The sequence below is a fragment of the Moschus berezovskii genome, chromosome 9 (assembly GCF_049115385.1).
Source record: "Moschus berezovskii isolate FMDL1 chromosome 9, NW_MosBer_1.0, whole genome shotgun sequence".
Lineage (NCBI taxonomy): Eukaryota > Metazoa > Chordata > Mammalia > Artiodactyla > Moschidae > Moschus > Moschus berezovskii.
Genome location: NC_142468.1, coordinates 27,534,581 through 27,553,159, shown reverse-complemented (window position 1 = coordinate 27,553,159; position 18,579 = coordinate 27,534,581). Strand labels below are relative to the sequence as shown.

At 38.4% G+C, this 18,579-nt stretch overlaps 1 protein-coding gene across 1 annotated transcript; it reads left to right on the top strand.

The window, feature by feature from the left end:
* The first annotated feature begins 1,900 nt into the window (after positions 1-1,900).
* On the top strand, positions 1,901-18,548 carry LOC129563305 (60S ribosome subunit biogenesis protein NIP7 homolog). Its single transcript, XM_088840184.1, has 3 exons — positions 1,901-2,244; positions 2,611-2,756; positions 18,448-18,548. Exons 1-3 carry the CDS (start codon positions 1,901-1,903, stop codon positions 18,546-18,548), a joined length of 591 nt encoding a protein of 196 aa, XP_088696310.1.
* Positions 18,549-18,579: the final 31 nt, after the last annotated feature.

Here is an 18,579-nt window from a genome sequence, read left to right as displayed (position 1 = left end):
AAAAAATGAAAATCATGGCATCCAGCCCCATCACTTCATGGCAAATAGATGGGGAAAAAATGGAAACAAGGAGAGACTTTATTTTCTTGGGCTCCAAAATCACTGCAGATAGTGACTGCAGCCATGAAATTAAAAAATGCTTGCTCCTTGGTAGAAAAGCTATGACCAACCTAGACAGCATATTAAAAATTAGAAACATTACTTTGATGACAAAAGTCTGTCTAGTCAAGGCTATGGTTTTTCCAATAGTCATGTATGGATGTGAGAGTTGGACTATAAAGAAAGCTGAGCACCAAAGAATTGATGCTTTTGAATTATGGTGTTGGAGAAGACTCTTGAGAGTCCCTTGGACTGCAAGGAGGTCCAACCAGTCAATCCTAAAGGAAATCAGTCCTGAATATTCATTGGAAGGACTGAATATTAATTCAGCATCATGATGCTGAAGCTGAAACTCCAATACTCTGGCCACCTGATATGAAGAACTGACTCATTGGAAAAGACCCTGATGCTGGGAAAGATTGAAGGTGGGAGGAGAAGGGGATAACAGAGGATGAGATAGTTGGATGACATCACCAACTTGATGGACGTGAGTTTGAACAAGCTCTGAGAGTTGGTGATGGACAGGGAAGCCTGGCATGCTTCTCGCCTTGGGGTTGTAAAGAATCAGACATGACTAAGTAGCTGAACTGAACTGAAGTGATCCAAGAATAGAATTTTAGAGTCATATAGTAGCTCTACTTTTAGTTTTTTGAGAAACCTCCATACCATTTTCCACAGTGGCTGCACCAATTTACATTTACATTAGCAGTGTTTGAGGGTTCCCTTTTCTCCACATCCTTGCCAACATTTGTTACTTGTGGTCTTTTTGATGATTGTCATTCTGACAGGTGTGAAGTTTCACTGTGGTTTTGATTTGCGTTTCCCTGATGGTTAGCAACGTTGAGCATCTTTCATGTACCTATTGGCTATCTGCATTTCCTCTTTGGGAAAATGTCTATTCAGTTCTGCTGCCCATTTTAAAATCAGATTGTTTGCAGAGTTCTTATTATTCTAAGAGTTTTATTTGTTTTTGTATGTAGTTACAATAAATTTAGTTTTCACTGCTAAATGATAGTCTAAGAAAATAATTCATTTCATTAATTCATTATTTCATCTATGGACATTTGGGGACTTTTCAGTTGTCTTGCAATTATAATTAATGCCCACAATAAGAAATGCTAAGAGAAATTCTTAAGGATGGAGGAAATTATATTAGATATAATTTCAGAAGTTTGGGAAGGAATGGCTAACTCTTACTCATAGTTAACTGATTTTCAACAAGGGTGCCAAAAAAATCTGGTGGGGAAAACTTTTTTTTTTCAATGAATGGTATTGGGACATTCAGATATTCATACGTAAAAGAATGAAACTGGACCCGTGTATCACACTATATATGAAAAGTGTGACACGACTGAAGCGACTTAGCAGCAGCAGCTCAAAATTGATCATTGACCTAAATGTAAGAGCTAAAACAATAACGTTGCTGGGAAGAAAAAAGCCTAGATTGATATCTTCTTGGATTTAGGTTAGATGCTGGTTTCTTAATGAGACCCCAAAAACACAATAAAAGGGAAAAGGGTAAATCAGATTTCATCAAAATTAAAACCTTCTGTGCTTTAAAAGAAATCATAAAGTAATAAAGAAAAGATAACACATAGAATCAGAGAGAAAATATTTGCAAATCATGTATCAGATTAGGGACTTGTATTCAGAATGATTAAAAAATACAACTCAACAATAAAAGCACAAATACCTTAATTTTTAAAATGAGCTAAGTATCTCAATAGACAGTTCTCCCAAAGAGACATGCAAATGGTCAGAAAGCACATAAAAGATGCTTAACATGCAAATTAAAACCACAATGAAGTTTCCATTTCAACAACTGAGGCCCAAAGAGTCTGGGTTCCAACCCAGTAGGAAAATTTGGCCTCTGACTGAAGAGGATACCCATGTAATGTTTCAGAAGACAGCAAAATTCATCAGAGAGAACCTTCAGCTACTGGTCAACAGGCCCTACAGCACCTATTGTTTCAGGTTGCACAATGACTGCACAGTGTACTGTGTGAATGAGATGGTCTTGAAGTTGGTCGTGGGTATCTCTGGTGACAAGCCGGTTTTGCTTGGGAGGTACTTTGGAAAATTCCCTAAGACTCAAAAGGTTCAGTTGGACGTTACAGCTCTGGATTACCTAGCACCCTATGCCAAGAACGGGACTCCCCAGTGGCGCTAGTGGTAAAGAACTCACCTACCAATGCAGGAGACATAGATGTGGGTTCAATCCCTGGGTGGGGAAGATCTCCTGGAGGACGGCATGGCAACCCACTCCAGTAGCTTGCCTGGAGAATCCTCATGGACAGAGGAGCCTGGCAGGCTACCGTCCATAGTCCATAGGGTCACAAAGAGTTGGACATGACTGATCAACTTAGCACTATGCCAAGAATAAAGTGTTCCTGAAACAGAGCAAGCCTTCCTGTCTGGGAACCATGAGCTGAAATCTGAACTCGGTCGAATTACTGGAAATACTTCTCAGTACTAGGGAGTCATGGGGAACTTCATGGCAGACATCCCTTTGGGTTTTGGGGTGGCAGCAAAGTCTACACAAGACTGCAGGAGAGTAGACACCATGATTATGGTGGTATTTCATCAAGCAGACATTGGGGAGTATGTTTGGCACGAAGAGAGGTTGACTTTAAACCATCATGAGGACCTGGGGCTGTGTAGGAGGGCCCAACTTTGATTTCTGTGTCTGTAGACTCCAGCATCATGTTGAATTTTGTCAACACTTCAACACTGTGACCTGTTCAGTGACTTCTTGATTTAATATTCACTCAATCACGGACAAATGCAAGCTGGATTCTCATGCAGAAATGGCTCAAAAATGGAGTTTTGGATCTTTGTGATTGTGAAATAGAATGCTTTATATTTGAATCAGAGGGTTTCTTGTATTAACAAGTTCTAAATTGTTGGAACTGAGGACAAGATGAGCTTATTATTGTTATCTGTGATAATACTATTTTCCAAATGATAAGAACATAATGGATTTTCTTATTTATTAACACAATGAAAGATAGATATTGCCATATCAGAATACTAGGGCATGTCTGGAATTTTACAAATGAAATTTGGATAAAATATAAGAGCAGTTTATTCTGATGATTTTCTGTATGGTAGGTGCTGTGGGGTGTGGAAGAAACTCTTGGATTCAAACAACAGTTCTCATATCTACCAGATGTATGGCCTTAGATGGGGCATTAAATTTTAATAAGCTTCATTTCTTCAAAAAAATAGTTTAACTGTCTTCAAAAGCATAGTTCTTAGAATTAGAAATCATAACTGTAAAGCACTTAGCAAACAATAGGTGTTGAGTAAATAGTAAGAATTATTTCTGTGACGATTCTACTGAGTATTTCTGTTACCGAGTAGGATCTTATGAATATTTGATTATATCTTGACTTTTACAAGCAGTTTATCAATATTTCTTGAATGATATGATCTCATGCTGAATGTTATTTTTATCAACCTGATTTCCTAAAACACAATTTCTCTTATAAATCTTTTGTTTTATTTTTTAATTAAAAAATTTTTAAATTGAAGTATGGTTGATTTACAGTGGTGTGTTGGTTTGGGCTGTACGGTAGGATGATTCAGATATATGTATATACATATACATAAATATAGTCTAATAAATATTTACTTACCTGACTGAACTGGATGAAAAACCACTGATCAGAGACTGAAATAATATTTCAGCTCCTCCATCCTTCCCCATGCCTTCCAAAATTATGTTTAGAATTATTAAAATATTTTTTCATTTTGATGTATGGCAAAAGCCAACACAGTATTGTAAAACAATTATCCTTCAATGAAAAATAAATAAATTTAAAATTTTTTAATGAAAAACATTATAAATGTTTTAAACTACCTGTATTGTAAGTCAATTTCTTTAGTGAATATACTGCTTATTTTAAATTCCAAAGGCAGATATGCAGATGACACCACCCTTATAGCAGAAAGTGAAGAGGAACTAAAAAGCCTCTTGATGAAAATGAAAGAGGAGAGTGAAAAGGTTGGCTTGAAGCTCAACATTCAGAAAACAAAGATCATGGCATCTGGTCCCATCACTTCATGGGAAATAAATGGGGAAACAGTGGAAACAGTGTCAGACTTTATTTTTTTGGACTCCAAAATCACTGCGGATGTTGATTGCAGCCATGAAATTAAAAGACGCTTACTCCTTGGAAGGAAAGTTATGACCAACCTAGATAGCATATTAAAAAGCAGAGACGTTACTTTGCCAACCAAGGTCCGTCTAGTCAAGGCTATGGTTTTTCCCGTGGTCATGTATGGATGTGAGAGTTGGACTGTGAAGAAAGCTGATTGCCGAAGAATTGATGCTTTTGAACTGTGGTGCTGGAGAAGACTGTTGAGAGTCCCTTGGACTGCAAGGAGATCCAACCAGTCCATTCTAAAGGAGATCAGTCCTGGGTGTTCCTTGGAAGGACTGATGCTAAAGCTGAAACTGCAATACTTTGGCCACCTCATGCGATAAGTTGACTCACTGGAAAAGAGTCTGATGCTGGGAAGGATTGGGGGCAGGAGGAGACGGGGGTGACAGAGAATGAGATGGCTGGATGGCATTACCGACTTGATGGATGTGAGTTTGAGTGAACTCCGGGAGTTGGTAATGGACAGGGAGGCCTGGCATGCTGTGATTCATGGGGTCGCAAAGAGGAGGACACGACTGAGCGACTGAACTGAACTGAACTGAAGCACCTCTAAAATAAAGCATTTTTCGATTACCAAAAAAAAAAAAAAAAAACCCAACTGCACAATAAAATAGGAGTTTAACTATTTCACACACTACAATAGTTTAAGTTAAAAAGATAGATTGTAATTACTGTTGTTGAGAATATGGAGAAATTAGAATGCTTATACATTGCTGCAGGAGTGCACAACAGTGCAGCTACTTTGGAAAAAAATTGGGAAGTTCCTCACAACTTTTAAAATACAGAGTTACTAGATAACCTACATGTCCAGACTTACTCTAATGAGAGGCCCTGGCAAGTGACATATCGTGAACATTATTTTCCTTATTTGTAAAGTAAGAATGGTATCTGTTTGTTGATAATTTATTTGTGTTTGTTGTATTTAGTTGCTCAGTCACGTCCAACTCTGTGGACTGTAGTCTGCCAGGCTCCTCTGTTCATGGGATTTTCCAGGCAAGAATATCAAAGTGGGTTGCCATTTCCTCTTTCCAGGAATCTTCCGAACCCAGGGAATCAAACCTGTGTCTCCTGCAATGCAGGTGGATTCTTTACCCACTTAACCATCATTTAACTTCAAACAATAACAACAACAATAAAATCTTTGGCTTTCCATAAGAAAATGAAAAACCAGCTCACAGACTGGAAGAAAATATTTGCAAAATAGCACATAAGTTTGATAAATGGACTTTATAAAGAACTCTGACAACAATACAAAGACAAATAATCCAATTTAAAATGGACAAAAGATTTGAACATACACGTCACAAAAGAAGATACACACATGCCCATGTATGTTAAAGTCTAATCAGCAAATGAAGATGCTCAATATCACTAAGCATCATGGAAATGCATATTAAAATCGTTTAGATACATCTCTTCACACCGAATAGAAAGAAGAGCATTAAAAAAAATTGATGACACCAACTGAAGTAATTGGAAATCTTGTATATTGCTTGTGGAAGTGTAAAATGGTACAATCTCTTTGAAAAACAATTTCACAATTTTTAAATATAATTAAAATAAGTATATACCTATTCCATGTCCTGGCAATTTCAGTCCTAGATATTTTCTCAAGAAGAATGGAAACGTATGTCCACAAAAGAACTTGTACAGAATACTAACAGTAGACTGATCTATAATAACCCCAAGTAAAATAACCCAATGACCATCATTGTGTGATAATGCATGCAATGGAAAATTAATTAGCAATAAAAATGAATGAACTACTGATACATGTAAGAGCACAGATGAATCTCAAACACAGTAATTTCAGGGAAAGAAGCCAACACAAAAGAATGTTTGCTGTATAATTTTGTTTATATGAATTCTAGAACAGATGAAGGTAATCTATGCTGATTGAAGTCAGATCAGTAGTTGCCTGGAGGAAGGGACTGACTACCAAGGGATATAGAGGAATTTTCCAGGGTTATGTAAATGTTCTGTATTTTGATTGTGGAAATGGTAGCTCAAATATATACATTCATTTAAACACATTAAACGGCACTTAAAATTTGTGCATTTTATTCTAATCTACAGCAAAGTTTATTTAAAAAATAATGCTACTAGAAATGTTTATATGAGTCATTTTTGTACTTACCACATACATGTACATTTTTTACATGTTCTAGATATACATGGTATATACCTGGAAGTGGAAATCCTCTGTCTTAGAGTTTGTAAATTTACTGTTTTATGGGATAATGTGAAATTGATCTTTAAAATTATTTTACCAACTTACACTTTTGATTTTTTACCAACTTACACACAAATGATTTTAACAACTTGCACTGGCAAGTGTTTCTATTGATTTATGTCCTCATCAGCACTTGGTATTTTCTGATTTAAAGAATTTTCCAATCAATGACTAAAAATATAACCTGACTATGGTATTGTTAAAATTTTTTTCTCATTATTAATAAGGTGGAACTTTTTTTTCATATTGATCATTTGGATTGTCTCTCCCTAAAGTTACAGTTCAACTAGTGTGTTAATTTGTCCCCTTTTTATCATTGATTTTGTAGAATTTCTGCATGTATTCTGAATTCTACATCTTTGACATGTGCTGAAAATACCTTCTTTCTGTAACTTGTCTTTTCGCTCCTTTAAAAGTGTCTTTGATGAACAGTTCTTAGTTTTAATGTGGGCTTTTTTTTTCCTTTATGGTTAGTGCTTTTTAATGCCTTCTTTAAGAAATCACTCCATATCATGAAATTATATTTTCTATTTTCTTCGGAAAGTTTTATAGTTTTTGTTTTCCACATCTAAATCTTTAATCCAGTGTCTTAGTATGGGTAAAGCTAAGCAAGAGAACTCAAAATGGAGGGCTTAAAGAATGTAGACGTTTTTCTCTTTCAGCTTTAAAGTGGGCCTTGTCCACCACGCCCCCCTCCTTCCCTGATCAGGGATGGAACCCATGCTCCCTGCAGTGGAAGTGCAGAGTTTTAACCACTGGACCACCAGGGAAATCCCAAAGTGGACATTTTAGTCTGGAGACTGGTTTTGTTTTATGGAGTCACTGGGGGCCCCAGTTTTAGATGGAGTCTCTGCCAGTGATGCTCAATGCCACTGCTGTGCTGTGCGTGCTCAGTCGGACCCACTCTTTGCGGTCCCATGGACTGTGCCCGCCAGGCTCCTCAGCCCATGGAATTTTCCAGGCAAGAATACTGAAATGGGTTGCCATGCCCTTCTCCAGGGGATCTTTCTCACCTAGGGACTGAACCTGTTTGCATTTCCTGCATTGGCAGGCGAGTTCTTTACCACTGAGCCACCTGGGAAGCCGTGGCAAGATATATCCCTTCACTTTGTTTAAAGCTCCTTTAAGTAATAGCTGTAAAAAGGAGACTTTGCTGCTAGGATTAAGGAACAAAATGGAAGAGATAGCATGGATAGAACCTGGGGACTTGCAGGAGGGGCTCCCACAGGCTGTACCCAGTCCTGCAGAGGAGAGAGTCCACAGCTGCGACCTCAAGGGGGAGCCATGGAGCTGGTCCTTGGAGGCTGAGCACTGCTCCTGCTCAGACGTCTAGGGGCACGGTACCGAGGCTGGTGTTGGGACTTCTGGGAGGAAGGTGCCAAGCCTTTGAAGCTGTGAGCACTAATAGAAGCGGGAGGCTGGAGGTACAGCTGTTCTTGTGCTGCTCAGGCGTTCTGACTGGGACTGGAAGCAGGAGGCAAGCCCCTTCTCCCTTCTCCTGCCTTCCTATCTCTGTCTCTCACTGACAAAACCTAAGAGAAATAATCTGGCAGGGGAACAAAGAGTGCTGCTATTTGTGGGAAACCTTGTACATGCGTTGTTTTGTCTTTGTGGAGTTATCTCCTCAGGGTAAATTCTTGGAGGGATTGTATGTCGCTTTACTAGATATTGCCATATTTTTCTCCATAAGAGGTTGACCCATTTTTGTACTGTCAGCAACAACACATGAAAGCATTGGTGCACAGAGCCACAGGAAGAGGGTGCCTTGTCAAACTTCTGAATTTCTGCCAAACTAGTAGATTCTAAATGATATCACAGTAGAATTTTAATTCAGATTTCCTTTATGAAGCTGAACATTGTCTCATGTGTTTGAGATCCATTTATGTTACTTTTTCTGTGAATTGTTTGTTCATGTCTCTTGGCCATGTTTGTATTGGATTTTGATGATTTTACTTGTATATATTAAGGCAAGATAATCACAATGGTGTAATCACTTACCTGGAGCCAGACATCTTGGAATGTGAAGTCAAGTGGGCCTTAGAAAGCATCACTACGAACAAAGCTAGTGGAAGTGATGGAATTCCAATTGAGCTATTTCAAATCCTGAAAGATGATGCTGTGAAAGTGCTGAACTCAGTATGCCAGCAAATTTGGAAAACTCAGCAGTGACCACAGGACTGGAAAAGGTCAGTCTTCATTCCAATCCCAAAGAAAGGGAATGCCAAAGAATGCTCAAACTACCTCACAATTGCACTCATCTCACACTCTAGTAAAGACATGCTCAAAATTCTCCAAGCCAGGCTTCAGCAGTATGTGAACCGTGAACTGCCAGATGTTCAAGCAGGTTTTAGAAAAGGCAGAGGCACCAGAGATCAAATTGCCAACATCCGCTGGATCATGGAGAAAGCATGAGAGTTCCAGAAAAATTTCTATTTCTGCTTCATTGACTATGCCAAAGCCTTTGACTGTGTGCATCACAATAAACTGTGGAAAACTCTGAAGGAGATGGGAATACCAGACCACCTGACCTGCCTCTTGAGAAACCTGTATGCAGGTCAGGAAGCAACAGTCAGAACTGTACATGGAACAACAGACTGGTTCCAAATAGGAAAAGGAGTACGTCAAAGCTGTATATTGTCACCCTGCTTATTTAACTTATATGCAGAGTACATCATGAGGAACGCTGGACTGGAAGAAGCACAAGCTGGAATCAAGATTGCCAGGAGAAATATTAATAACCTCAGATATGCAGATGACACCACCCTTATGGCAGGAAGTGAAGAGGAACTAAAAAGCCTCTTGATGAAAGTGAAAGAGGAGAGTGAAAAGGTTGGCTTGAAGCTCAACATTCAGAAAACGAAGATCATAGCATCTGGTCCCATCACTTCATGGGAAATAGATGGAAAAACAGTGGAAACAGTGTCGGACTTTATATTTTTGGGCTCCAAAATCACTGCAGATGTTGATTGCAGCCATGAAATTAAAAGACACTTACTCCTTGGAAGGAAAGTTATGACCAACCTAGATAGCATATTAAAAAGCAGAGACATTACTTTGCCAACCAAGGTCCGTCTAGTCAAGGCTATGGTTTTTCCCGTGGTCATGTATGGATGTGAGAGTTGGACTGTGAAGAAAGCTGATTGCCGAAGAATTGATGCTTTTGAACTGTGGTGTTGGAGAAGACTCTTGAGAGTCCCTTGGACTGCAAGGAGATCCAACCAGTCCATTCTAGAGGAGATTGATCCTGGGTGTTCCTTGGAAGGACTGATGCTAAAGCTGATACTGCAGTACTTTGGCCACCTCATGCGATGAGTTGACTCACTGGAAAAGAGTCTGATGCTAGGAAGGATTGGGGGTGGGAGGAGACGGGGACGACAGATAATGAGATGGCTCGATGGCATCACCGACTTGACGGACATGAGTTTGAGTGAACTCCGGGAGTTGGTCATGGACAGGGAGGCCTGGCGTGCTGTGATTCATGGGGTCGCAAAGAGTCGGACACGACTGAGCGACTGAACTGAACTGAACTGAGCCCTTTAAATTCATGTGAGTAGTAATATTTCCTTCCAGTCTGTCATTTGTCTTTTGACTTTGCTTATCAATAACTCCAGAAAAAATCATGTTAGTACCATTATGAAACTGACTTATATTTATATATTAATTTTAAGGAAAATTAACATCTTAATTTTATTTGCCTTATCCAAGAACATGGGATCCTTTTCATTTGTTCAAGATTACTATTGTGATTCCAAGATTATTTTAAAGGTTTTTCTCACATAAGTTTGCGTATTTTTGGTCGTTTACTGTTTAGTATTTTAAATTTTGTTGCTTTTGTAAAGAAGGTTTACTTTTACATTAAGTCTTCTATCTTACTCTTTGATATGTCTGAAGGGTAATATTTTTTGTATGTTAACTTAAAATTTAGCAACCATTACTGAATTCTTTAACATCTTTGTTAAATTCCTTGGATCTTCTATGTTCATTCTAAAAACGTTGGCAAGTGTAATTTCACTTCTTTATTTCCAGATTTTATGCCTTTAACTGAATTGTCTTATTGCACTGGCTAATCTCCATTAAAGCAGTAAGTTACAGTGGAGATAGTGACCATCTTTGTTTTGTTCTTGGCCTTTAGTAGGAATGCCTCTGATGTTTCCCCAGTAACATGCTGTGATATATTTTGTTATTTTACTATGTTAGGGAGTATCCATCAATTTCTATTTTATTGAGTTTTTTTTTTAACAGAAGAACAGATGTGGAATTGTATAAAAAGCCTTTTCAGCACATGTGAAAATAATCTTAGCATTTTCCTCCTTGTATCTATTAATATGATAAATTATATTAATGGCTTTCTTAATATTGAATAGTCCTTATATTCCTAGAATAAACCCATCTTGGTCATAAAGTTTGGGTTTAAAAATATTTTTTAAACAGACTTTATTTTTTACAGCAGTTTTAGTTTCACACAATATTGAAAGGAAGGAACAGAGATTTCCCATATACTTCCTGCCCCACAGATACAAAGCCTGCCCCACAGACACAAAGCCTTCCCCACTATCAGCATCCTCCACCTGAGTGGAACATCTGTTACAATCAAATGAACCTACACTGACATATCATTATTGCTCAAAGTCCATAGTTAACATGAGGTTTAATTCTTGGCTTTGTATATTTGATGGGTTTGGACAAATGTGCAATGATATGTACCCACTATTATAGTATCATACAGAATAGTTTCACTGCCCTAAAATTTTATACATCACCGACTTACCCCAGTCTCCTCCAATCCTTGGAAACCACTGATCCTTTTATTTTCTCCATAATTTTGCCTTTTCCAAAAGGTCATGTAGTTGGGGTCATACAGTTGGTAACCTTTTCAGATTAACTTCTTTCATGTAATATTCATTTAAGATTTCTTTTCTTGACTTATTAGTTTCTTTCTTTTTTAGCACTGAATAATATTCCATTGTCTTGATGTATCACAGTTAATGTATCCATTCACCTACTCAAGGACATCTTAGTTGCCTCCATGTTTTGACAATTATGAATAAAGATGCTGTAAACATTTATGTGCAGATTTTTGTGTGGATATAAGCTTTCAGCCCATTTGGATACATACCAACTGGTGAATTGCATAAAGTCCTTTTTTTAATGTGCTTTTGTATTCTGTTGCTGATGATGTTGACTCAAAATTCTTTACATTATATACATAAATGAGAATGGTGCAATATTTGCCTATTTTGGAAATGAGGTTATGCTGGCTTTGTAAAAAACAATTTGCAACGTTTTCTTCTTTTAAAATGCTCTGAATCACTATATATAACAATTAAATAACAGATCTTTGGGAATTTTGAATTTCCTTGTGAAACCCTCTGGGCCTGGCCCTTTTTTGTGTCAGTAGTTTTTTGATATCTTTAGTTTTAAGAATAAAACTGATTAGTGTAGTCTTTTTACCTTTACTGGGATTAATTTTGGCATATTGTGATTTGCATTAAATCTAGGTTTTCAAATGTAGTTTTGCAATACTATGAAAATAATTATCTTATATCAACAACTTCAAATATGCCGATCCGTCAGTTCAGTTCAGTTGCTCAGTCATGTCTGACTCTTTGTGACCCCATGGACTGCAGCATGCCAGGCCTCCTGTCCATCACGAACTCCTGGAGTTTACTCAAACTCATGTCCATTGAGTTGGTGATGCGTTCCAATCATCTCATCCTCTGTCGTCCCCTTCTCCTCCTGCCTTTAGTCTTTCCCAGAATCAGGGTCTTTTCAAATAAGTCAGTCCCTCACATCAGGTGGCCAAAGTATTGGAGTTTCAGCTTCAACATCAGTCCTTCCAATGAATATTCAGGACTGATTTCTTTTAGGATGGACTGGTTGGAAATCCTTACTGTCCAAGAGACTCTCAAGAGTCTTCTCCAACACCACAGTTCAAAAGCATCAATTCTTCAGCCCTCAGCTTTCTTTAATAGTCCAACGCTCATATCCATACATGACCACTGGAAAAACCATAGCTTTGACTAGGACCTTTGTTGGCAAAGTAAGTTGTCTCTGCTTTTTAATATGCTGTCTAGGTTGGTCATAACTTTTCTTTCAAGGAGCAAGCGTCTTAATTTGATGGCTGCCATCAACATCTGCACTGGTTTTCAGTTCTGTTCAGTTCAGTTGCTCAGTCGTGTCCGACTCTTTGCGACCCCATGAATCACAGCACGCCAGGCCTCCCTGTCCATCACCAATTCCCAGAGTTCACTCAAACTCATGTCCATCGAGTCAGTGATGCCATCCAGCCATCTCATTCTCTGTCGTCCCCGTCTCCTCCTGCCCCCAATCCTTCCCAGCATCAGAGTCTTTTCCAGTGAGTCAACTCTTCTCATGAGGTAGCCAAAGTATTGGAGTTTCAGCTTTAGCATCAGTCCTTCCAATGAACACCCAGGATTGATCTCCTTTAGAATGGACTGGTTGGATCTCCTTGCAGCCCCCCAAAATAAAAGTTTGTCACTGTTTCCATTGTTTCCCCATCTATTTGCCATTAAGTGATGGGACCAGATGCTATGATCTTAGTTTTCTGAATGTTGAACTTTAAGCCAACTTTTTCATTCTCCTCTTTCACTTTCATCAAGAGGCTCTTTAGTTCTTCTTCACTTTCTGCCATAAGGGTGGTGTTATCTTCATGTCTGAAGTTATTGATATTTATTCTTCCAGCTTGTGCTTCATCCATCCCAGCATTTCTCATGATGTACTCTGCATAGAAGTTAAATAAGCAGGGTGACACTATACAGCCTTGATGTACGCCTTTCCTGATTTGGAACCAGTCTGTTGTTCCATGTCCAGTTCTAACTGTTGCTTCCTGGCCTGCATACAGATTTCTCAAGAGGCAGGTTAGGTGGTCTGGTATTCCCATCTCTTCAAGAATTTTCCACAATTTGTTGTGATCCACACAGTCAAAGGCTTTGGCATAGTCAATAAGTAGAAGTAAATGTTTTTCTGGAGCTCTTGCTTTTTTGATGATCCAACAGATGTTGGGAATTTGATCTCTGGTTCCTCTGCCTTTTCTAAATCCAGTTTGAACACATGATATCACTCTAATGGCAGAAAGTGAAGAGGAAATAAAGAGCCTCTTGATGAGGGTGAAAGAGGGGAGTGAAAAAGCTTTCTTAAAACTCAACATTCAAAAAACTAAGATCTTGGCATCTGGTTCCATCACTTTATGGCAAATAGAAGGGGAAAAAGTGGAAACAGTGGCAGATTTTATTTTCTTGGGCTCCAAAATCAGTGATTACAGCTGTGAAATTAAAAGAGACTTGCTCCTTGAATGAAAAGCTATGAGAAACCTAGACAGCATATTGAAAAGCAGAGACATCACTTTGACCACAAAGGTCTGTGTAGTCAAATCTATGGCTTTTTCAATAGTTGTGTATGGGTATGAGAGTTGGACTGAAGAATTGATGCTTTTGAACTGTGCTGCTGGAGAAGACTCTTGAGAGTCCCATGCACAGCAAGGAGAGCAAATCAGTCAGTCTTAAAGGAGATCAACCCTAAATATTCATTGGAAGGACTGATGCTGAAGCTGAAGCTCTAATACTTTGGCCACCTGATGTAAAGAGCCAACTCATGGAAAAAGACCCTGATGCTGGGAAAGATTGAGGGCAGGAGGAGAAGGGGGCAGCAGAGGATGAGATGGACATGAGTTTGAGCAACTCTGGGAGATGGTGAAGGATAGGGAAGCCTGGCTTGCTGCAGTCCATGGTGTCACAACTTAGTGACTGAATACCGAATAACAATGTAAGTTTTTGTTTCTAAAACCCCTTTGATTTCTTATATTGAATGTTTATGCTTTCTTCCCCCTTTTCTGGAGTAGGTTCATTACTGTTCTGTCATTAAGATATTTTTTATTTTCCAGTAATCAGCATGTGTTGACTGTTTATTGGTCCTATTGGGTCTTTGTATTCAACCTCATTGCCTTTATCTTTATTTTCTTCCTCTGCTTTTCTTTGCTTTAGTTTTTCATGTTAGAGATAGAATTCACTTATTCTCATTGTATAAATATTTGAAAGCTATAAACTTTTTTCTAATCACTGATTTGTTTTTTATAGATTCTGATATGTATTGTTTCCATTAGCATTATTTTTTGGAAATGATTTGAGTTTATATTGTACTTTACCCTTTTCTAACACTTCTTTAATGGTATACTTTAAAATATTCACATGGAAAAGACTGTTTTCTGATTTTGTTATCAACTTTTAGTTTTATTATGGTATTTATTGCCAGTATTGTCTAACCTAAATACTATTTGCATTATTTTTACTTTTTTCTACTATTGAGGAATTCTTTGTGACATAATACAAAACCAGTTTTCATGACTGAGTCTATATGTGCTTAAACAGAGTGTATTCTCTATTTTTGAGGTTAAATTTGAATATGTCAATAACGCCTACCTTATTTATTACATTGTTTAGCTTTTCAATATCTGTGCTTAGTTTACTCCATTAGACTTGTCTTTCCTTGAGAGAGATATATCGATCTTTTATTTATTTATTTTTAATTGTGAGCTGAGTGGTGTGACTAATTTGATGCTGTGCTTTTGAGAGTAAAACAAATAAGATGTACAACAGGATTTCTCTAAATGATACCTTTATTTCTGCTAAAAACTTTTCTAGGTTCTAATCAGGAATTGCTACTACTAGTTTTATGCCATTAGGGAAATCTTTTTCTCTAGAGGCTCAGTCTTCTTTTGTGTAAAATGAGGTGAGCTATAGAATATTCTTTTAACCCAATACTTTGCTTTGCCAATTCGATAAAAATACTTTTGAAATAGTACCTTTCTAAGTCCCACTGTTATTTACTAAAGTTATTGTAATCATAGCTATCCTTTGTTGAGTGCCTACTGCATGCAAGGCTCCATGCTTAGCACTTTACATAAACAACTTCACTGACTCATAGCACACTTGTATTTTCTTCAAACTCTAGAATATTGAATAGGGAGAAATTCGATTGATTGGCTCACTATTTTAGGAAACTGTCTACTGTATACGTTGGCAGGGCACACTTGCATGTTGTTGGAAACACCTTTCTGCTTGAAGCAGGACAATGGTCAGAAAGATCACATTGGTCCAGGGAGCAATTAGCCAACATTTATTTGTTAGTTTCCGGATTTGGCAGGAAACAAGACCAGAATGAGATAAGGAGCTCAGGCCTTTCCAGGGTGTGATTGGACTCGTGGACAAAGAGGAACAGAGCCCTTTTCCTGGCCAGCTATTTTCATCCTGGGCTCACACATGTGTTCCTAGAGTGGTAAAAATACTGAAGCAAATTATTGGTCCTTGCAGTGGGCAGAGTTAACATCTTAACAAATTGTTTAGTTGTATATCAACCTCCTGATATCTTTAGTGGTAACACTGTTAATAAGACAGAAGCCAGTGGTAACATTGTCTTACTCTGCCTTAGTATAATATCTGCCTCTTGGCCTAGAGATACTTTGTATTGTTCTTAAATTCACTTAACCATCAGGCCAATCATTTAGCATCATTATCTGCTATTGCCAACATGTTGATAAATACATGATAAATGTATGATACTAGTGTCAGTACTCTCCCCTTATGTGCCCAAGGTAGAGACTCAGTTACTAATAAACTTGTGTTCCTCCTTGAAAAATGTAGATGCAGCCCATAATTCTCAACCTATTACCCAAATACCATCCTAGACTTTACTTCCAGTATAAAATCTGTTGTTTTTCTTATTCAGGCACTCTGGATGCAAAGATAAGGGACTCAGTCTAGTGTGGGGTGCAGAAATGCAAACAACAACTCTAGTTCAAAGAGGAGTCGCTGCCTAACTTAAAGAGAGGTGACTAGTTCCTTTAATGGCATCAGGATGTCCAACTCACTTGAATGCCTCAGATCAAGTTTTCTGTCTTGCTCTGTTCAATGTGCCAGCATTTTTTGAATGTCTGCCTCAGTAGTTCTCACCACATGCCACAGCATGCTTGTGTGCCTAGTCACAGATGTGCTTTGTTTAATCAATTTGCAAAACCTGTGCTTCCCACAGTTGGAGCTAGCAAAGTCTCTCAGGTGGGCTGTTAAGGTGGGTGGATCTTTTCCTATAAATATGGAGGTCTGATGTAAATAATGGGGCTTCCCTGGTGGCTCAGAGGTTAAAGCGTCTGCCTGCAATGCGGGAGACCCGGGTTCGATCCCTGGGTCGCGAAGATCCCCTGGAGAAGGAAATGGTAACCCACTCCAGTATTCTTGCCTGGAGAATCCCATGGACGGAGAAGCCTGGTAGGCTACAGTCCACGGGGTCGCAAAGAGTCGGACACGACTGAGCGACTGAACGGAACGGAACGGATGTAAATAATAGCTAAGACACATAACATGACATCATACTGTGTTATTGTACGGTATCTGTGTTTCAGGGCATGGAAGAATGTGGGCATAGCTGGGTTCATGGCAACCCTTATTCTGCCAGTCAGAGATATAAGCGTGTGAGCCATCCGTTCACATGCCTAGCGTTGTGTTTCAAAAGAGCTAGGTGTGTCTCTGTTTGGCTTAGCATTACATTTTATTTTTATTTCAAAATGTGGAGGATCTGTTTCAGTGCTCTTGCCCTTAGTCTAATTTGTGGATTTAAAAGTATATGTTAATACCTAAATTGGCATGGCTAGGAGATGCTACAGGTAATTAAAAGGCTCTAATTGGGGGTATCTGAAAACATTTTGAGACACTTTATCCTGGACTATCTTAAGTGCACTAGATACAGTATGGAATATGGAACAACAGTCCTTTCACTTTGAGGACTTTTAATCTAGACGCCTGGAAGGGAACAATAATGAAGGAATTATCTTCCCCAGAGAATGTTGCCATGATGACTTTACACCATTTATTATAAAAGAAGCAATCAACATAAAATAGAAACAAATTGAATAGAACAGAGAAGGAAAATAGCAGTCAATGCTTTGTGGACAATGTCATTAATCCTGGAGACCTGCTCCACCCTAAGCTTGATTTGCATGTATTACATCAGGCAAAATGGTGCTATGGGAAAGATACACGAGGACAAGAAGACTCTTCTTATTATATAGATCACTGTTGTGAACCAAGCTGCTAATAATAAATAATGCAGACCTATGTAGTCCAAGAAGAGAAGTGATGCTATCAGAACTATTATCTTGGAATACAAGGATTGGTAGTGTGCCATAGATTATACAGTAAATTGGTAGTATGCCTTTTTTAAAAGAGTTAAGCTATTATCAAAATAATGTGCTTTTAAAACAACTTACCCAAATCATTCTGCTACAGAGGTACAGCTGTTTGAAATAACTGTCCCAAATTGTGGGTGTAGTTTTCAGCTAATTTTTTCCATGTTAACTGAATGCATTATCAAACCTCTTAATCCCTGCTTCTTACCATCTAGTTTGGGTCATAAGCACCAAATTTAACTAAGTAATCCAAGCAAGATTCTTGAACCATATAATACATATGAACTTGGACTTATAAAAAAAAATAAATTTGCAACCCAAACTCAGTAGAGAAATACTTTAAAGTCACTGCTTCTCTTGTGATGATAGTGAGTTGATACAATACCTTTCATTTAGGACCTCCAGTGCCTTAGTAATAATGCTATACTAGCAGCGCAGGAGGTAAGTGGGAGTCAACTGACATCATCCTGAGACCAAAGGCACTGAGTAATTTGCTGGAAAATTAAACTGACACTTGCAGTTTGGATTCCTGAGGATTCAGTTTCCACAGAGTATCAGACCTGGGAGTTGTATATCGTTGTAAGGTTTAGGCTGTTCTCCACTCCCCAGTTTTCAGGAAGAAGGGACCCTGCATTCTGCATTAATAACAAGCGCCTCACCTTCCCGCCAGGTGACACTGAGGTCTGGACCACGCTATAGGAAATACTGAACCAGATCTTAAAGGCCATCTAATCCAAATTTCTCATTTTACAAAGGGTCCATAAACGTTTACGGACTTGATCAAGGTCTGGTAGCTAATTCACAGATCTGCTTTTCTTACCTCCACTTCCAAGACCTAGGAGTCCGAGAATGTTAGAGAAGTTTCTAGCTGAAATCGACCCGAAAAG

Bases quoted from the DNA above. Each gene is read 5' to 3' on its own strand.
- LOC129563305 (XM_088840184.1), top strand. From the start codon at position 1,901: ATGAAGTTTCCATTTCAACAACTGAGGCCCAAAGAGTCTGGGTTCCAA. The intron at 2,245-2,610 runs GAACGGGACTCC...AGACATCCCTTT, and splicing joins TACCTAGCACCCTATGCCAA to GGGTTTTGGGGTGGCAGCAA. The intron at 2,757-18,447 runs GTAGGAGGGCCC...CATTTTACAAAG, and splicing joins TCATGAGGACCTGGGGCTGT to GGTCCATAAACGTTTACGGA.